At 43.7% G+C, this 21,052-nt stretch overlaps 1 protein-coding gene across 1 annotated transcript in view; it reads right to left on the bottom strand.

Annotated features, from left to right (window-relative positions):
* LOC126273120 (UDP-glucosyltransferase 2-like) overlaps window positions 1-21,052 on the bottom strand; it is a 100,808-nt gene that overhangs the window by 9,355 nt on the left and 70,401 nt on the right. Inside the window, exon 6 of the mRNA XM_049976574.1 lies at window positions 9,118-9,337. Coding sequence (XP_049832531.1) covers window positions 9,118-9,337 — 220 coding nt within the window. The remainder of the gene's footprint in view (window positions 1-9,117; window positions 9,338-21,052) is intronic.

Raw genomic sequence — 21,052 nt, 5'->3', positions numbered from 1 at the left:
CCACTATCGAGGTTCACGGCGTTGGCTCAAAGGGCGCATTCTTCGCTGCCTCGGCAGCTCTATGTATCTGGTTTTGGGGGCCTCTGGTGAGGTGCGTCGGCATCTCAATCAGCTGCGCCTCTGTCGTCGCACGGGATCTGCCGCTCGCCGTCTGCTTTCAGCGACGGTGCCGTCCGGTCGGCGCCCCGGGGACCCATCTACTGGCTCGCCTCAGCCGCAGGTGTTACCGACGAGGACTGTCCTCGCAGCGGCAGGCCTCGTACTGCACACATTCCAGACAATGTGCTGGGAGTTAACGAATTGGTGACTGCTGACAGACGCATCACAGTGAACGAATTGTCACGCTCCGTTGGGATAGGGGAAGAAAGTGTTTGCAGAATACTGAAAGCGTTGGCTTTAAAAAAGGTTTGTGTCAGGTGGGTTCCCAGGATGTTGACAGTGGCTCTTAAAGAAAGAAGAAAAACGGTATGCATTGAACTTCTGGAACAGTATGAGAATGGTGAAGATGAATTTGTTGGAAGAATTGTGACAGGTGATGAAACATGGCTCCATCATTTTTCTACAGAGACGAAGAGGCAATCAATGGAGTGGCATCACGCAAATTCGCCCAACAAAAAAATTCAAAACCACACGTTCTGCTGAAAAAGTTATGGCTACGGTGTTTTTCAAGTCCGAAGGACTCTTGCTTGTGGACATCATGGCAAGTGGAATCACCATAAATTCTGATGCATATGTGACGACACTGAAGAAACTTTAAGCTCGACTGAGTCGTGTTCGACCACATCGGCGAAAGCAGGATGTTTTGCTGTTGCATAAAAATGCGCGGCCACATTTCAGTCAAAAAAACATGGAAGCGATCACAATACTCGAATGGACAACACTGAAACACCCACCTTACAGTGCTGACCTGGCTCCATGTGACTATCATCTCTTTGGGAAACTGAAAGACTCTCTTCGTGGAACAAGGTTTGAAGATGATGACTCCCTTGTGCACGCTGCCATACAGTGGCTCCAACAGGTTGGTCCAGAATTTTACCGTGCGGGTATACACACGCTGGTTCCAAAATGGGGCAAGGCAGCTGAGAGGGATGGAAATTATGTGGAGAAATGAATATAGTGTTCCTAAAGGATGTAGCTACACAGTGAAAAATTTTCAAACATGTAGAATAACAGACGGTTTAAAAAAAAAAAAAAGTGCTGTTCTTTTGGAGTGACCCTCTTACAAGGGTAGGACACTGACTTGAGTTACTGTGAACAGTTCGATGATAGGGTTGTTCTCATCAGAATCGACAGCAATACTTCAGGTAAACCTGCCGACGTCGCAAGCAAATGATGAAGAGAGAGAATAAGTATATGACGATATTGAACGCGTAATTCAGCACTTGAAGGGAGATTAAAATCTTATAGTCATGTGGGATTATAAGGTGGTTGGAGGAAAAAGTAGAAGAAATTGTTACGGGCGAATATGGACTTTGTGGTAGGAATGAGACAGGAGAAAGACTAATTGAGTTCTGCAATAAATTTCAGCTATTATGTGCGAATACTCTGTTCAAGAATTGTAAGAGGAGGGGATATTCTTGGAAAAAGCAGGGAGAAACGAGAAGATTTCAATTAGATTACTTTATGGTCAGGCAGAGACTATGAAATCAGATATTGAATTGTAAGGAGTACCCAGAAGACAATATAGTTGTCAGACCTCAATTTAGTAATGATTAAGAGTATGCTGCAGTAGAAGTGGGATATCAGACTAATAAGGAGTGAAGAGACAAGCTGGAAGTACTCTAAGGTTATAGATACTACGATAAAGAGTATCTCAGTGCGAAGTTCAGTTGAAGAGGAATTGACATCTCTAAAAAGGACAACCACAGAAGCTGGAAGAAAAAACGTAGTTTCGAAGAAGATAACTGTGAAAAACCCAAAGAATTGCTTCACATGATCGACGAAAGAAGGAAGAACGAAAATGATCAGGGAAATTCAGGAATACAGAACTATACGTTAGTTAGGAATGAAATAAATAGGAAGTGCAGGGAAGCTAACACGAAATAACCGCGTGAAAAGTGTGAGGAAATCGAAAAAAGGAATGATCGGCTGAAGGAATGATCAGCTTACAGAAAAGTTAAAACAACCTTCGGTGAAATTAAAGGTAAAGGCAGTAAGACTAAGAGTGCAATGGGAATCCCGCTGTTAAATGCAGAGAAGAGAGCCAATAGGTGCAAAGAGTACGATGAAGGCCTCTATGAGGCGGAGAACTTGTTTGATGTCGTGATAGAACCAGACACAGGGATCAACAGGGAAGAAATAGCAAATCCACTATAAGAATCAGAATTTAAGAGAGCTTCGAACGACTCAAGACCAAATAAGGCAGAAGGGATAGTAAAATTCCATAGGAATTTCTAAAATCATTGCTGAAAGTGGCAACGAAACGACCATTCCCGTTAGAGATATGACATCAGACTCTCGGAAGAACATCATCTACACAATTCCGATGATAGCAAGAGCCCACAAGATCGAGAATAATCGCACAATCAGCTTAACAGGTCGTGCATCCGATTTGCTGAGAAGAATAGTATACCGAAGAATGGAAAAGAGAATTGAGGACCTGTTAGATGACGACCAGTTATGCTTTAGGAAAGGTAAGGGCACCAGAGAGGCAGTTATGATGCTCTTGCTCATTACAGACCAAGACTAAAGAAAAATCAAGACAGTTCCATGGGATTTGTCGGCCTGGAAAAAACGTTCGACAGTGTAAAACGGAACAAAATGTTCGAAATTCTGAGAAAAATAGGGTAAGCTACAGGGAAGGACGGGTAATATACATGAACTACAAGAACGAAGAGCGAACAATAAGACTGAAAAACTAAGAACTAAGTGATCGGTTTTAGATGGTTTAAGACAGGGATATAGTATTTCGCCCCTACTGTTCAATGAATACATCGAAGAAGCAATGACGGAAATAAAAGATGGCATAAAGAGTGGGATTAAAATGCAAAGTGAAACGATATCAATGACAAAATTTGCTGATGAGATTTCATTCCTCACTGAAAGTGACGAAGAATTACCGGATATGTTGAAGGGGATGAGTAGTCTATTGAGTGCAGAATATGTATTGAGAGTAAATCGCTGAAAGGATAAAGAAATGAGAAGCAGAGGAAATGAGAACACGGAGAAACTCAAAATCAGAATTGGAGATCACGAAGTGGACGAAATGAAGGAATTCTGATACCTAGGCAACAAAATAACTCGTGAAGGACGGAGCAAGGAGGTCACAGAAAGTAGAACAGAACTGGCAAAGGAGGCTCTCCTGGACAAGAGAAGTCTGTTAGTATCAAACTTAGGAATTCATTGGAGGAAGAAATTTCCGAGAATGTACGCTGGAGTACAGCATTGTATGGCAGTGATACATGGGCTGTGGAAAAACCAGGAAAGAAGAGAATCGTAGCACTTGAGATGTGGTGCTGCAGAAGAATGTTGAAAATTAGGAAATTAGGTGGAGTGGTGAGGTAAGGAATGAGAAGGTTCTTCGTAGAATCGGAGAGGAAACGAATACACACTGAAGCACCAATGAAACTGGTATAGGCATTCGTATTTAAGTGAAAAGAGACATGTAAAAAGGCAGAATACGACGCTGCGGTCGGCAACGCGTATATAAGACAAGTGTCTGGCGCAGTTGTTAGATCGGTTACTGCTACTACAATGGCAGGTTATCAAGATTTTAGGGACTTTGAACGTGATGTTACAGTCGGCTCGTGAGCGATGTGACATAGCATCTCCGAGGTAGCGACGAAGTAAGGAATTTCCCTTACGACCATTTCACGAGTGTACCATGTATATGAATATGAATCTGGTAAAACAGGAAATCTCCGACATCGCTGCGGCCGGAAAAAGATCCTGCAAGAACGGCAAGAACGACAACTGAAGAGAATCGTTCAACTTGACAGAAGTGCAACGCTTCCGCAAATTGCTGCAGATTTCAATGCTGGGCCATCAACAAGTGCCAGCGTGCGAACCATTCAACGAAACATCATCCATATGGGCTTTCGGTGTCGAAGAATTACTTGTGTATCTTTGATGACTGGCCGACACAAAGCTTTACTCCTCGCCTGGGCGCGTCAACATCGACATTGGACTGTTAATGACTGGAAACGTGTTGCCTGGTCGGACGAGTCTCGCTTCAAATTATATCGAGCAGATGGACGTGTACGTGAATGGAGACAACCTCATGAATCCATGGACCCTGCATGTCTGTAGGGGACTGTTCAAGCTGGTGCGATGGTGTGAGGCGGGTGCAGTTGGAGTGATACGGGACCCTGATACGACTAGATACGACTCTGATCGGTGACACTTACGTGAGCATCGTGAATTTTGTCGTATGATGACATGGTTGGAGACAGTGGCTGTTATTTATAGACAAATGTTGATGCTGGTGACACAGCAACCAGCCACAAATTTATTTTCATTAACTTGAACAAATCTGCATTTGCAGCTGATGTTGCTGAAGAAAATCATTCAGTGAGAAACATTGAGAACAACTTAAAATTTTTACATCTAGCAGAAAAAAGGAGGCAATATGAATATATTAGAAGAAATTGAAATACACACACACAAAAATAGCACTCCAGACTATGTCCTTAATGAACAAACCGAGTTAGCTAACACCCCTTTCCTGAAAAATTTCCAAAAATTATTTTCCACGTTCCAAGCAGCAAATTAATATGTTACTACAATTCTCATGATGAAAAATGTAAATAAATAATGTGCTGTGTTACCTACACAGTATTAAAAAAAAGGATGAACTTTATAAATAATGTAACGATATTCGCTCTAAAGCTCACAAAATCTATGTCTCTGTACTAGTGTAAAAGACGTTTCAGTTACATAAGTGAATTTATGATTTTTTTCCAAACATGAGACATCTTCATGATGTTACGATATATTATAGCATTTTGTCACTCATATGTTTGTTATCACTTTGTATTGTATCAAAACATGTGGTATGTGCTAGAAATCTTTTCTGTGACAAATATTAAGTGTTCAGCGAGAAAAATTTACGTGTGCAACGATAAGAATGCAGTGGGATGAATGTAATGAAAACAAAGACTCAAAACCGACATTTCAGGTAAGTCACATCCAATGAAAATCTGTAACGCAACCAACTGTGTGGCGTGTTTATAATTATGTATTATTTATATTTTAGGACGATTAATCTGTAAAACGACGTTGTAATGAAAGCATGATAACCGTCTGAAGACGAATCATAACGATTCGAAACCGGTAACGGTACCCTTTGAATAAAGGAACTGAAAATAAATTTGTGGCTGGTTGCTGTCTCGGCACCATCAACGTAAGCATCGTGTCTGATCATCTCCACACATTCATGTTCAGTGTTCAGAAGATATCTACATTTATGGACAGCCTTCCAGGATTCATGGTATCGTTTCCCTACAGCACTTCTTCAAATATTATAGTCGATATAATTTCCCTACAGCACTACTTCAAACATTATAGGCGAGCCCATGTCAAGTCATGTAACGGCACTTCTGCTGGAGCCCTACACGATATTAAGCAGGTGTGCCAGTTTCTATGGCTCTTCATTGCTATGGAACACTGACAAGAAGAAGGGACAGGATGGTAGGACATCTCTTAAACCATCACGAAATAACTTACGTGGCACTAGAGGCAGCTGCAGAAGGTAAAAACTGTAGAGGAAAACAGAGATTGGAATAGATCCAGCAAATAACTGAGGACGTAGGTGACAATTGCAGTTCGGCGTTGAATCTCACTGACTGGAGTAGATTCGTCTTCAGAGATGAGTCCCACTTGAAACTGAGGCGCGATGACCGGCGAAGACGTGTCTGTGATGCCCCCGCATAGCGGTAGGATACCGACCTGACTGTCACCCGCCATACGCTCCAACAACCATGCGTGATGATCTGGTGTGCACTTCTTTTCGTAACAGGACTACTTTGGTTGTCATTTGCGGCACCATTACAGCACAGCGGTCTGTTGACATACTCTACCCCGTTTTGTTGCCCTTTATGGCGAGGCAACCTGGTGTTACATTTCAGCAAGATAATGCCCGCCAGCACTTGTCGGGAGTTTCTGCTGCTCGTCTTCGTGCTTGTCAAATTCTACCTTGGCCAGTAAGGTCACTGGATCTCTCCCGAAAATAGAACTTTTGGAGCATTATGGGCAGAATCACTCAGCCAGTTCGGGATTTTGACAATCTAATCCACTATCTGGAAAGAATTCAGAAAGATACCCCTGCTTGAAGGAGGTGGACCAACATGTTATGATTTGCTGAATTTGTGAAGCTCTTTCTATTGAATAAATCATTCAGATTTTCTGAAACTATAAACTTATAGCCGGCACGGTATCTCAGCGTGTTCGGTCAGAGGGTTAACTACCCTCTGCAACAAAAAACTGATTGAACGGATCAACGGAGAACCTAAATGGATGTCATCGGACGTCCACCCCGAACAAATTCAACGAACAATATGGAACGAAATGAGATAAAAAAAAGTGGTACGGTGCTTGCCTCCCTTGTGCTGGGCCCTGGTTCGATTCCCGGTTGGGTTGGAGATATTTCTCCGCTCGGGGATTGGGTGTTGTGTTGTCATCATTGTCATTTCATCCTCGTCATCGGACGCAAGTCGCCCAATGTGGCGCCGACTAAAATAAGACTTCCACTTGCGGCCGAATCCGAATGGGACATTCCGGCCAACAATGGCATAGGATTATCTCACTTTTGTCTGTACCTGTACCTTTTTTTTGGGGGGGGGGGGGGGGGCTGTATACGAGCGGGGCTCATGGGAGGAAGATAAAAGAGATTATTGCGCATACAGAAACTGAAGCAAAGCAAGCGCTGTATCATGCGTGAGATACAGGGGCGAGCGAGTGTACCGGGACGTACCCCAGTTCACTGCTAGCAGCACTACGTTACATTAACGCATCTGCGCGTAGCGCGCAAGCATTTTGCTCCACAATTAAGTATGAAATTGAAAATCAAAATTTATGTTTAAAAGTTTCTTAAAATATAGTTTAGTGTTATAATGTTCCAAATACCAAGTCTTTATGTTCTAGACTTAATAGTTTACATAAAGATGCCGTTTTAAGAGAAAAATAAGCGACGCCAAATAAAGAAGCTATAAAGCCAAAATTTGGACAGAAGGTGCAGTTAGTAGTCATAAATAAGTGGTGCAGGTTTCCAAAATCATATAACAAAAGTTAACATCAGAATCTACGTTTTTGGGAAAAATCAGAGGCGGTAAATAAACATGAAAATTTGTTTTATGCTTCAGTTCACCCCAGAAATAATAACCGAAAGACCACGTTAAGCTACCTCTTATAGGTTTTGAGTAATTAAGTAGAAACCAATTTTGTAAGTAAAATGTAACAGCACACCGCCGTCGGCTCCGGTACCTATTTAAATGCAGCCCGAGAGGCAGTAGAAAGGTTCACTTCGCACTCAGTCTCGCTCTGCCTCGGATGACGTCAGAGTCGAACTGTGTCAAAGCGCTTATTTTGCGCTAGAAACGCATAGTGAACTCGCGAGGAATGTACACCGTCCTCGATCACTTAGAATTCGCTGAAGAAACTGTTAGTGTGCCGTCCGTGAGAATTATAATTCCGCGTGGCAAGTGGTGACTTTCTTTCCACGTCTATGGCGAGCATTAATTTTGAACATTTATTGCAAATTTTCATTGAGTAATTTTAGTCAGGGCGAAAGACAATCTGGTAGGAACGTACCGTACAGGTCGCCTCTGAACTGCTAAATGTGCTGTTAGAATAGATAGACTTGCTTTCAACTGAAAACAGTGAATTTCCAAGTGTTGTATGGGAGAAACTTTATACAATATAATTTCGGTTGGAACTTCATACTCTTATTTAAATTCAAAGTCCTCATCCCGCAAAGAAATAGGACAGAAAGTTTTCTTTCAGTGGGCTGGACCAGAATGTGGCCGTGCAGACTGGGAACTAAGGTCAGTAAGTTTACCTTCGGTTTCTGCCTGACCACAAAATTAGTTTCCAGGCTTGTGTAAGTAAAACGGCGAACAAACAAATTCAAGATTAACTTTTACCCTCCGCCCCACAAGACGTGTAGGTACTCATCTCATGTTTCCCTCGGCCAACGCACTGTTGCTGTCACATTTCTTCACGCAGTGGATAATGGCAAAACAGAGGCAGTCGGCGACCGAGGCTTTGCGAAGTAAGCGCGGCGCAGATAGCCTTGCTGACAGAAGCAGTCTACCGAGTAATAACAAAAAGCTACCACTGAGGGTAAAAAACTTTCTCCTGCCAGATATAAATAGTGGAGCGCAGGCAGCAACAGACAGAAGCCATTAGGAAGCAGTTCGGATCTGAGGATGGACGTGGTCCGTGTCCGAATGTTCAATCTTCGTAGGTGACTATTTCGGAAGTCTGTTCAAGCTCGCAGCAGTCATCCATTCACTGCCAGATGTCAACTTCAAATCTGGAGGTCGGCCCGAGTTCGGTCGGCACCATGGCTGACTAACTACAGCGAGAACTTCCAGCAGGACCGGGAGCAGCGCGGTCTTGGTCACAGGCGCCGCCAGGGTCTGACGCCCGGACTTCACAGCAACCCGGACCACAGCGTGTGGTCCGTCCATGATGGGACCTCGCGACATCGCGACTAACGGCAACGCAGCCGCTGGTGCAGCAGGCGTCGGCAGCTGACCTCACGGCGACGGGTTCATCTCAACCACAGGACATCTTGGCTTCAGCGAAGCACTAGTGGCCTGAGGCTACAGAGTGCGATCGGCGGCGCGCTTTGCGCGCATTGTCGGAGAATCTACACAGCAGCAGCCAGGCAGAGGGATCCGCAGGGCTGGGCAGCGACGACGACGAGGCAGAAATTGTAAAGAAAGTTCAATAAATAATTGTAAAACTCCACGCCGTCTCAGTCTTTCCGCCAATGAGTCTGCCGCTAAGTACTGCAGAAGTCGTAACAAGTAGCCATCTGCCGCAACAGTAAGAATGGAATTGAACAGAGAAGCAGTAATATTGGTAGGAAGAAACCTCAGTGACATGCGAAGTGCCCAAGTTGCGCCTAATCCAGTATTTCTTACCTAAAGGATAGCGCTAAGCTTCGTGACTTACCTGGTATCGTTGACCAGCGTATCGATGGCGCTCCGCAGTGCCTGGTACGTGAGGTCCTCGTAGCGGACGCGGACGCCGTTGCCCGCAGCCGCCACCCTCACCCCGTTCAGCTCCTGGTCGGAAAACAGCGGAACGACGAGCAGCGGCACGCCCGCCATTATGCCCTCCTGCGTCCCCAGCAGTCCGCCGTGCGTTATAAACACGCGCACGTTCGGGTGATCTGTTAAGCCAGAAAATTCCATTTGGAGAGTTCAGAAGGAGAGGTGCACGGGAGCTGTTTTAAAAATAAATACTGCTTCAAGAGGGGATCTTTCACTCTGCAGCGGAATGGGCGCTGTTTTGAAACTTCCTGGCAAGTTAAGAAGTACTCGTATGCTGAATCGGGAGTCGAACCCGGAACTTTGCTTTTTCGGCACGACTCGTGATCCGCTCTCACAGCTTTTCTGTCGCAATGTCTCCCTCCTACTTTCCACGCTTCACAGAAGCTCACCAGCATACCTTGCGGGACTAACACTCCTGGGAGAAATGTTATTAAGGAGAAATTGCTCAGCCGCAGCCTAGGAGATTGTTCTCAGGAAGAATCTTTTATTTTGCAACTGAATATGTGCCGTATAGAAGCCTGAGGGGAAATTAAAGCTGGTATGCGGAAAAGCTTCTGTACGAGGTGTATTCAAGTTCTAAGGCCACCGATTTTTTTTCTAATTAACTACTCACCAGAAATCGATGAAACTGGCGTTACTTCTCGACGTAATCGCCCTGCAGACGTACACATTTTACACAACGCTGACTCCATGATTCCATGGCAGCGGCGAAGGCTTCTTTAGGAGTCTGTTTTGATGACTGGAAAATCGCTGAGGCAATAGCAGCACGGCTGGTGAATGTGCGGCCACGAAGAGTGTCTTTCATTGTTAGAAAAAGCAAAAGTCACTAGGAGCCAGGTCAGGTAAGTAGGGAGCATGAGGAATCACTTCAAAGTTCTTATCACGAAGACACTGTTGCGTAACGTTAGCTGTATGTGCGGGTGCGTTGTCTTGATGAAACAGCAAACGCGCAGCCCTTCCCAGACGTTTTTGTTGCAATGCAGGAAGGAATTTGTTCTTCAAAACATTTTCGTAGGATGCACCTGTTACCGTAGTGCCCTTTGGAACGCAATGGGTAAGGATTACGCCCTCGCTGTCCCAGAACATGGACACCATCATTTTTTCAGCACTGGCGGTTACCCGAAATTTTTGTGATGGCGGTGAATCTGTGTCCTTCCATTCAGCTGACTGGCGCTTTGTTTCTGGATTTAAAAATGGCATTCACGTCTCATGCATTGTCACAACCGACGAAAAGAAAGTCCCATTCGCGCTGTCTTTGCGCGTCAACATTGCTTGGCAACATGCCACACGGGCAGCCATGTGGTCGTCCGTCAGCATTCGTGGCACCCACCTGGATGACACTTTTCGCATTTTCTGGTCGTCATGCAGGATTGTGTGCACAGAGCCCACAGAAATGCCAACTCTGGAGGCGATCTGTTCAACAGTCATTCGGCGATCCCCCAAAACAATTCTCCCCACTTTCTCGATCATGTCGTCAGACCTGCTTGTGCAAGCCCGAGGTTGTTTCGGTTTGTTCTCACACGATGTTCTGCCTTCATTAAACTGTCGCACCCACGAACGCACTTTCGACACATCCATAACTCCATCACCACATGTCTCCTTCAACTGTCGATGAATTTCAATTGGTTTCACACCACGCAAATTCAGAAAACGAATGATTGCACGCTGTTCAAGTAAGGTAAAACGTCGCCATTTTAAGCATTTAAAACAGTTCTCATTCTCGCAGCTGGCGGTAAAATTCCATCTGCCGTACGGTGCTGCCATCTCTGGGACGTATTGACAATGAACGCGGTCTCATTTTAAAACAATGCGCATGTTTCTATCTCTTTCCAGTCTGGATAAAAATTATCGGAGGCCTTAGAACTTGAATGCACCTCGTAGAGTTCGGGAGGTAGGAGAGGGGTACAGGCGGAAGTAAAGCTGCAAAAGTGCGTCGTGAGTCGGTCTTTTCTTTCCTTTTCAGTATACAGAAATAAACATCAGTTGCAGTAATTGCCTTAGAAAGGGTAAAATAATAACCTATAGATCCTAAGTAACAATCCTCGAACAACAAGGGGGGACAAAGAAGGCTTCGCCGACAGCACAATGTAATGACTTTAACCTGTTTTGGCAATGTGAAAGACTGACACATCTGAAGCATGAATAGTTTGAATACTCACTCTGTTCACAATATTTGGGAACCTCTGTCTTCCAACTATTCTCACAACTAATGCAATTTGTGACTGGGAAACTCCCTGAAGGCAATGGAGAGATTGTGACAGGTACACACTGGACAGGCCATCCAGGCGATTTTGGGGATTGAGTCTGCATATAACAAAAAACAGTGGAAGTGGGTATTGACGTAAAAGAGAACCGAGCGAGGTGTCGCAGTGGTTAGTAGACTGGACTCGCATTCGGGAGGACGACAGTTCAATCCCGCGTCCGGCCATCCTGATTTAGATTTTCTGTGATTTCCCTAAATCGCTCCAGGCAAATGCCGGGATGGTTCCTTTGAATGGGCTCTGCCGACTTCTTTCCCTAATCCTATGAGACCGATGACCTCGCTGTCTGGTTCAAAAATGGTTCAAGTGGCTCTGAGCACTATGGGACTCAACTGCTGAGGTCATAAGTCCCCTAGAACTTAGAACTACTTAAACCTAACTAACCTAAGAACATCACACACATCCATTCCCGAGGCAGGATTCGAACCTACGACCGTAGCAGTCTCGCGGCTCCGCTGTCTGGTCTCCTCCCTCAAAACAAACCAAAGAAACCAAACGTAAAAGAGAAACACATAGAAAAAAGAGTGCGTTTCTTACTTTAAAAACTCATAATGTCGCTGGAAAGCTAGTATTTTTATTTAGCCCCCGCACGATAATGTAGAATTCTGTAGACTAATGATACTGCAGTTTTTGTTCCTGAATATGAAAGAGACGACGTTACATCTTCAGGAATGACCGTTAAAATTACCTTTAAACGTAATAATTTATGCCAACGCTACACTACACACACGATTCTTAACCCCCCTCAGTATTTTCAAGATGTCTGTCTTCCTGATGCAACTGATTTCCTTTCTCTAAAGAGAGGAATAGCACCGACAAAGAATGGTTGTAGTTACTACACTAACCACGTAGCTCTGCCCCCCTCCCTCCCTCCTTCCCTCCCACCCTCTCTCTCTGTCTCTCTCGTTCGCTCGCTCTCTTTGTTTAGATTTCTCTCTTTTACTTTCTCTCTGTTTCCCACTCTTTCTCTTTCTTGCACTGATTTTCTCTACCCTTCTTCGACACTTAGTTCCACTTTCTCTCTCCCTCTCTACACATCTCTGATTGTCTCTCGCATTCAGCCACACATACAAACTTTCTCTCCCTCACTCTCATCATACGCATATTGTCTTTCTTTCTTCCTCTCACTTACGATTTCTTTCGTCTTTCCATCGTCTCTTTTCCCCACTCCCCTCTTCTCATTTTCTCTCACTGACCCTCTCTCACACCAGATTCTTCCCTCTTTAATTACCATCCCTCTCTCTCTCTCTCTCTCTCTCTCTCTCTCTCCCTCTGTCTCTCTCTCTCTCTCCTACTGCTCCATCTACTCCTCTGAAACATTACAGTGCAATGTCTCCATTATCACTACGCATACACTTTGGGTGGTTGAGCTATGCTTGCGTGTCTACAGTTGGAAATAAGCAGGATTTTACTCCATACACATTAAACATTTAAATCAATACAAAGCTAACGAATTGTATACAATAAACTATACATTGCGTTTCATTAATTTTGCAGCTCTGCATCGCAGAATCCTTTACTCCGGTATGATGAAACCACACCTCGATCACAGTTATATTTATAAGCAATTGCCACAGTGAAACATCTTACGAAAACATAAATTTTAGACAGTGATGAGAGTGCTAAACAGAATCAGTACACAGAGCTCACTCTGAGATAGCATAAAACAGGAAATTACCAGAAAACATTGAGGATACTTAGGTCACCTTTCGTGTTAAAGAACATGTAAACAAACCATCGTTAACGTAACATGTTTTTGTTCATATATTTCGAATAAATAAGAAGAGAAGGATGTTATATGAAAATAACGCTTCCGTAATGCACTTTATCTCTCGTTTACTATATCCATATCTATAGCAAATTAAGCTGTAATTCTGTACCAACGCTTGTTTGCTTACTGCTATTGTTTCTTATTCATCACATTGTATGAGAAGAAACAACAACATTTACATACAAATAACACATTACTAATTCTATATTCGAGTATAACAAGCCCATTTCCTAAATCAACGTAAGTGGTATGTGCTGCATCCGGCAACTCCATCTCCCAGCAATACGGAAGTGACCGGTAGGTTGCCATAACCAGGCAGGATTGTGTATCAACACACCGGTCTGATAAAACACGGACGTCTGTTATCAAGTTACATTCCGATGGAGACCGCGCATACATGTGGTACCAGTTTCACCACCTGTAGCGCTTGCGTCATCGGAGGTGGCACTACGTGCTTGGGAATACTTGCCTCTGCCGACCATCGTAACTGAATGTGTGGACTCACACTGGCCACCACAGTGTGTCTATATGATCCTGCATGATTGATAGAACAATATCTAACCTCTCATTGCGCTAGTCATGCGGCACTGTCGAGATCCCCATATTCAAACGAGGTTCCTGAATGAGACACCCACGGCGTAATTTTTACTCATATTCAGAATGTTTATGGCGTTTGTGCTGTGTCTCACGCACGGTGTGTGCCTTTACTATTGCTCGTTATCCGAAGACGTCTGTGTGTAAAAGTCAAGTTAAAATGTATAATTTGATGTGTATGACATTTTAGACGATGTGTAAAAACAATGTTCTAGATGAACGGTACACGCAAAAATGACAGAGGGTTGACGTAGCTGCGAAGCGACCATTGTACATCGCAAAAGACAGCGATGCTTCAACGGCTCTACGAAACAGACGACCGCCGTTTAAGTTTATCGTAGGCCACTGGTGATAATCATGGAGGTATAAAAAATGAAGGGAGATGGCACTACAGACTTATGCTGTACGTTGTTTTGAAGCCAGAGTGGGAGAGGCCTCCCGACAATTTAAATAGCCCAAAACATTAGCAGACTGCTGTTTACGATTGCTTCTTGTTGATTATTTCTGTCGTGTGCACGCAACAGCTGGTTTAAGTACTGAAAATTACAGTGCTTACATGAAGAATATAGTGTAAGGAAGGCAATTTAGAACGTATTTCTGTTTTTGAATGCGTTTTTGCTCTAGTAAAACGACACATTCGGACTCGTTAATGTACGTTGTTTTTTTTCATATATTTCGAATATATAAGAAGAGCAAGATGTCATCTGAAACGCATTTTATTCCTCGTTTACTATATCCATATCTATAGCAAATGAAGCTGTAATTCTGAAACCAACGCTTGTTTGTTTACTGCTAGTGCTTCTTGTTCATCACATTTTCAGCTTTCAACTCTTTAAGTACCACATTTTTAATGTTGACGTGTGTAAAGAAACTTACCCACGTCTTCTGTTGTTAGCCCATACAGTGTGCAATGAGGAAAGAAGAAAGGCATGCTATTGCATATTTTGCATATCAATAAACTGAACGAGTATTGAAATGTCAAAGAAACAGAACTGCTTAGAGGTACGCCTCCGTGCACAGTGGAGTTATTGTTTTATTAGACTACATTAGTCTCAATGTAGTTTACACATCTTCTCACTCTTAAATCTTAGCTGTGATGTGCCATTCAGGGTGTGACCAACAACAGCAATGAGAAAGGTATAATTTTTAAATTCGAGTATTAGCCACCATAGTGGAACTATAGTATAAATGTGATAAACGGAATGGTCTCAAACGCTTAAGACTCCGTAAAAGGGATATTTCGCTTTAACACGAATGTATGTAATTTAATAATGACAGCCTAATCTGTGTAAGATGTAGGCCTGCCTTTCCAGCAGTAGCCTGTCTACTTCTTTACCCGAAATATTTCCCGCCAGTGACTCTATCAGTTTATCAGGAATAACGAAACATAGCACAACAGGAATTTACGTCTCCTTTCATCATATGCTTGGTTTTACTTTGGAATTTCATTTTCAAGTTTGCAAAGTGTATAATGCTTTGTGATATACCAATAGCGAATTAGTTACTTAGTTAGTCTTATGTTTCATGTTCATTTGCGCGATAAATAGTAATGGTGGGATACGAGTTATTATTATACCGACATCAATTTTTTTTTAATATGCCTCCATGGTGATCATTTATTAGTTTTTCGTTTTTTAATTAAAGACAGACAGATGTTAGTCAGTAAGAGCTCCAATGTTGGGGATATGGCGGTTAAGGAGGGGAAAAAATCCAGTGTGCACTCCGTGTGCATTCCGGGAGGAGTCATTCTTGATGTGGAAAGGGTCCTTCGGGATGCCATGAAGAGCACAGGGTGCAGCCAGCTGCAGGTGGTGGCACATGTCGGCACTAATGACGTATGTCACTTTGGATCTGAGGAAATTCTCTCTGGATTCCAGCGGCTATCTGATTTGGTGAAGGCTGCCGGTCTTGCTTACGAGATGAAGGCAGAGCTCACCATCTGCAGCATCGTCGACAGAACCGACTGCGGACCTTTGGTGCAGAGCCGTGTGGAGGGTCTTTATCAGAGGCTCTGACGGTTTTGCGACCGTGTTGGCTGCAGATTCCTTGACTTGCGCCATTGGGTGGTGGGGTTTCGGGTTCAGCTGAATAGGTCAGGAGTTCACTACACTCAGCTGGCGGCTACACGGGTAGCGGAGGCTGTGTGGCGTGGACTGGGTGGCTTTTTAGGTTAGAGAGCCTCGCGAAAGTACGGGGTGGGCTGCAATGTCAAAGGGTGCATGGCAAATACAGGACGTGCTTGGATCAAGGAACAGTCGGAATTATAGTTGTAAATTGTTTTAGTTGTGCTGGGAAGCTCCCTGAGCTTCAAGGGCTAATAGAAAGCACAGAAGCTGATATCGTTATAGGTACAGAAAGCTGGCTAAAGCCTGAAATAAGTTCTGCAGAAATTTTTACGAAGTCTCAGACGGTGTTTAGGAAAGATAGATAAGGCAGAATTGGTGGTGGAGTGTTTGTGTCTGTCAGTAGTGGTTTATCTTATAGTGAAGTCGAAGTAGATGCTCCGTGCGAATTGGTATGGGTGGAGGTTATACTTAACAGCCGAACTAAGTTAATAATTGCTTCCTTCTACCGACCCCCAGACTCCGATGATACACTTGCGGAACAATTCAGAGAAAGTTTGAGTTCCGTAGCAAATAAATACCCCACTCATACGGTTACAGTTGGTGGGGACTTCAACCTTCCCTCGATATGTTGGCAAAAATACTTGTTCAAAACCGGTGGTAGGCAGAAAACATCTTCCGAAATTGTCCTAAATTATTTCGAGCAGTTAGTCCACGAACCCAACGCGAATTGTAAATGGTTGCGAAAACACACTTGACCTCTTAGCCACAAACAATCCAGAGCTGATAGAGTGCATCATGACTGATACAGGGATTAGTGATCACAAGGTCGTTGTAGCTAGGTTCAATACCGTTTCTTTCAAATCCATCAGAAACAAACGCAAAATAATTTTATTTAAAAAAGCGGATAAAGTGTCACTAGAAGCCTTCCTAAAAGACAATCTCCATTCCTTCCGAACTAACTATGCAAATGTAGACGAGATGTGGCTCAAATTCAAAGATATAGTAACAACAGCAATTGAGAGATTCATACCTCATAAATTGGTAAGACATGGAACGGATCCCTCGTGGTACACAAAACAGGTCTGAACGCTGTTGCAGAGGCAACGGAAAAAGCATGCGAAGTTCAGAAGAACGTGAAATCCCGAAGATTGGCTAAAAATTACAGACGCGCGAAATTTGGATCGTACTTCGATGCGAGATGCCTTTAAAAGGTTCCACAACGAAATATTGTCTCGAAATTTGGTAGAAAATCCGAAGAAATTCTGGTCGTATGTATAGTACACAAGCGGCAAGACGCAGTCAATACCTTCGCTGCGCAGTGCCGATGGTACTGTTACCGACGACTGTGCCGCTAAAGCGGAGTTATTGAACGCAGTTTTCCGAAATTCCTTCACCAGGGAAGACGAATGGAATATTTCAGAATTTGAAACGCGAACATCTGCTAGCATGAGTTTCTTAGAAGTAGATACCTAAGGTGTTGCAAAGCAACTCAAATCGCTTGATACGGGCAAGTCTTCAGGTCCAGATTGTATACCGATTAGGTTCCTTTCAGATTACGCTGATACAATAGCTCCCTACTTAGCAATCATATACAACCGCTCGCTCACCGGTAGATCTGTACCTACAGATTGGAAAATTGCGCAGGTCGCACCAGTGTTTAAGAAGGGTAGTAGGAGTAATCCATTTAACTACAGACCTATATCATTGACGTCGGTTTGCAGTAGGGTTTTGGAGCACATACTGTATTCAAACATTATGAATCACCTCGAACGGAACGATCTATTGACACGTAATCAGCATGGCTTCAGAAAACATCGCTCTTGTGCAACGCAGCTAGCTCTTTATTCGCACGAAGTAATGGCCACTATCGACAGGGGATCTCAAGTTGATTCCGTATTTCTAGATTTCCGGAAAGCTTTTGACACCGTTCCTCACAAGCGACTTCTAATCAAGCTACGGGCCTATCGTCTCAGTTGTGCGACTGGATTCGTGATTTCCTGTCAGGAAGGTCGCAGTTCGTAGTAATAGACGGCAAATCATCGAGTAAAACTGAAGTGATATCAGGTGTTCCCCAGGAAAGCGTCCTGTTACCTCTGCTGTTCCTGATCTATATAAATGACCTGGGTGACAATCTGAAAAGTTCTCTTAGGTTCTTCGCAGATGATGCTGTAATTTACCGTCTAGTAAGGTCATCCGAAGTCTAGTATCAGTTGCAAAGCGATTTAGAAAAGATTGCTGTATGGTCGGGCAGGTGGCAGTTGACGCTAAATAACGAAATGTGTGAGGTGATCCACATGAGTTCCAAAAGAAATCTGTTGGAATTCGATTACTCGATAAATAGTACAATTCTCAAGGCTCTCAATTCAACTAAGTACCTGGGTGTTAAAATTACGAACAACTTCATTTGGAAAGACCACATAGATAATATTGTGGGGAAGGCGAGCCAAAGGTTGCGTTTCATTGGCAGGACACTTAGAAGATGCAACAAGTCCACTAAAGAGACAGCTTACACTGCACTCGTTCGTCCTCTGTTAGAATATTGCTGCGCGGTGTGGGATCCTTACCAGGTGGGATTGACGGAGGACATCGATACGGTGCGAAAAAGGGCAGCTCGTTTTGTATTATCACGTTATAGGGGAGAGAGTGTGGCAGATATGATACACGAGTTGGGATGGAAGTCATTACAACATAGACGTTTTTCGTCGCGGCGAGACCTTTTTACGAAATTTCAGTCACCAACTTTCTCTTCCGAATGCGAAAATATTTTGTTGGACCCAACCTACATAGGTAGGAGTGATCATCAAAATAAAATACGAGAAATCAGAGCTCGAACAGAAAGGTTTAGGTGTTCCTTTTTCCCGCTCGCTGTTGGGGAGTGGAATAGTAGAGAGATAGTATGATTGTGGTTCGATGAACCCTCTGCCAAGCACTTAAATGTGAATTGCAGAGTAGTCATGTAGATGTAGATGTAATTACTACTCGTCACGATTTACAGATTACAGAAATAGAATATATTTTGAGAAACAGAAGGACTTTTCAAAGAAAAACGTTTTCAGTTTCATTTCAAATGTAACTTTGCTTTCTGTCAGGCATTTTATGTCAATTACTAATTGATCAAAGCTTTTGGTTGCAGCATTGTGAACTCCTGTATGTCCTACAGACAACCATAATGTGGTGTAATGAATATCATTTTTCCTTCTGGTGTTGTAATTATGTGCATCATTGTTCCTGTCGAAGTGCAGTGGATTATTAGCACCAAACTTCGTGGGGGAATAACTATGTTGTGGAAAGGATAGGTTGCTATTCATCGCCGGGCAGCAGGCGGGCGTGGCGAAAAGAGTGCTCACGTAAGTTTTTCAGCCAAAGCCTTCTTAAAGAAAGATGCAAAGCACACATACACATTCATATGGTTCCACTGGCTCTGAGCACTATGGGACTTAACATCTGAGGTCATCAGTCCCCTAGAACCTAGAACAGCTTAAACCAAACTAACCTAAGGACATCACACAAAAAAAAATGGTTCAAATGGCTCTGAGCACTATGGGACTTAACTTCTAATGTCATCAGTCCCCTAGAACCTAAAATTACTCAAACCTAACTAACCTAAGGACATCACACACATCCAATCCCGAAGCAGGATTCGAACCTGCGACCGTAGCGGTCGCGCCGTTCCAGACTGAAGCGCCTAGAACTGCTCGGCAACAGCGGCCGGCCATACACATTCATAAAATGATACAATCAAAACTCTCACATATACATGACCACTGGCTCCGGCTCTTGTAGTCAGAGTCTTTTTTGAAAGGGAGGGGGGAGGCGGAAATGAGAACAGTGTGTAGTTATCAACAAGAGGAATTTACGTTACGTAGTGCGGGGACAAGACCGTTGATACAGTGTGGCTCGGATGTCGGAGCGCTTGCGATTTGCAAGGCACTGAAAAACGTATGAATCAAGGGAAGGATCGGACACTGAGTAAATAAGGCAAATCCAAAGTTGAATGACAGAAATAAAACCACTACAATAAAAGTAAACAGTGCAAAAAGAAAATGTTGCTTGAACGGACTACTTACGAATGAAATTTGATTCCTTTAAACTTTAGACTACGGTCGGATAGTTTAGTACACCCGTAAACAACGCAAGCTGGTATTTTTTGTGAAACTGCTATGTCTCCAGACAATCAAAACAGCCAACACGGTCGAAACTGGGGACGGGCACGTCAGAGTGAAGTCAGGGCGAAGTATTTTCATGAAAGAGATAGACAGTTCATGTATATAACATAGACAGTCAACATGTAGGTCTTATTGGTAGTCTGTCTACATACAGACATCGTGCGAGCTGGATCGTCGCATGGCGATCCGGTTTGGCAAGGCTTGGTGTGGTTGGAGTAGTAGTCTTGCGTGACCAGAGTGTTGATATAGCAGGCTGAAGGGTGCGGAAAGTCAGATTTTTGACATAAAATTACCGTGAATTGCACTAGGTGCGAGAGTTGTTCACCCTCCCATCCCCCCTCCCCCCCCCCCCCCTACCACCACCACCACACATACAAGTGCCGATTTTGGAATATTTAGGTTCTCACGAGTTTTCGTTAAGCCACGGACTTGGCGAAAAACTGGCAAGTGTGATCTTTCCCAACTTTTAGTGCTGTGTGCAATTATAGTGAATTGTGGTAAATTAAGGCTGTGGAAGGCACAGCTGGAATAAAGCGTTAATGCTGTAATACTAACTGAATTTTGTGCTGTATCAGAGGTATCTGATATTTTGATCCGCGACGTATTGTTAGTGGCTTCCAGCTCGCTAAGAAGCAATTAGGTTGTTGGCTGGTCCATTAGTGGTGAGTTAGGTTGTTTGAAGTGCATCAAGCGAGATAACGACTCGAGTGCGATACGGTGGAATTTTGGGTCCTAACATATACGGTGGACATCATTTGGCTCGTTAGTTTGAATTGGTTCACGAATAATTAAATAGACCGTACCTTTAGCCGATGTTTATTGCGCAACTCAGTAACGTGGAACCATGAACGAACCGCGCGGTACTAAGTTGAGACTTGCAGAGTGGAAAGTGACGTGTGGCCTATTTTCAAATAGGTAATTGTTGCGGGTCGCGTCACGCCAACGCTTGAAGAGGCAGCGCTTTGCTTTGACAGTT

Source organism: Schistocerca gregaria, chromosome 5, assembly GCF_023897955.1.
Source record: "Schistocerca gregaria isolate iqSchGreg1 chromosome 5, iqSchGreg1.2, whole genome shotgun sequence".
Classification (NCBI taxonomy): Eukaryota; Metazoa; Arthropoda; class Insecta; order Orthoptera; family Acrididae; genus Schistocerca; species Schistocerca gregaria.
Note: the sequence above shows the minus strand (reverse complement) of the source record. Positions and strands in the feature narration are given on the sequence as shown.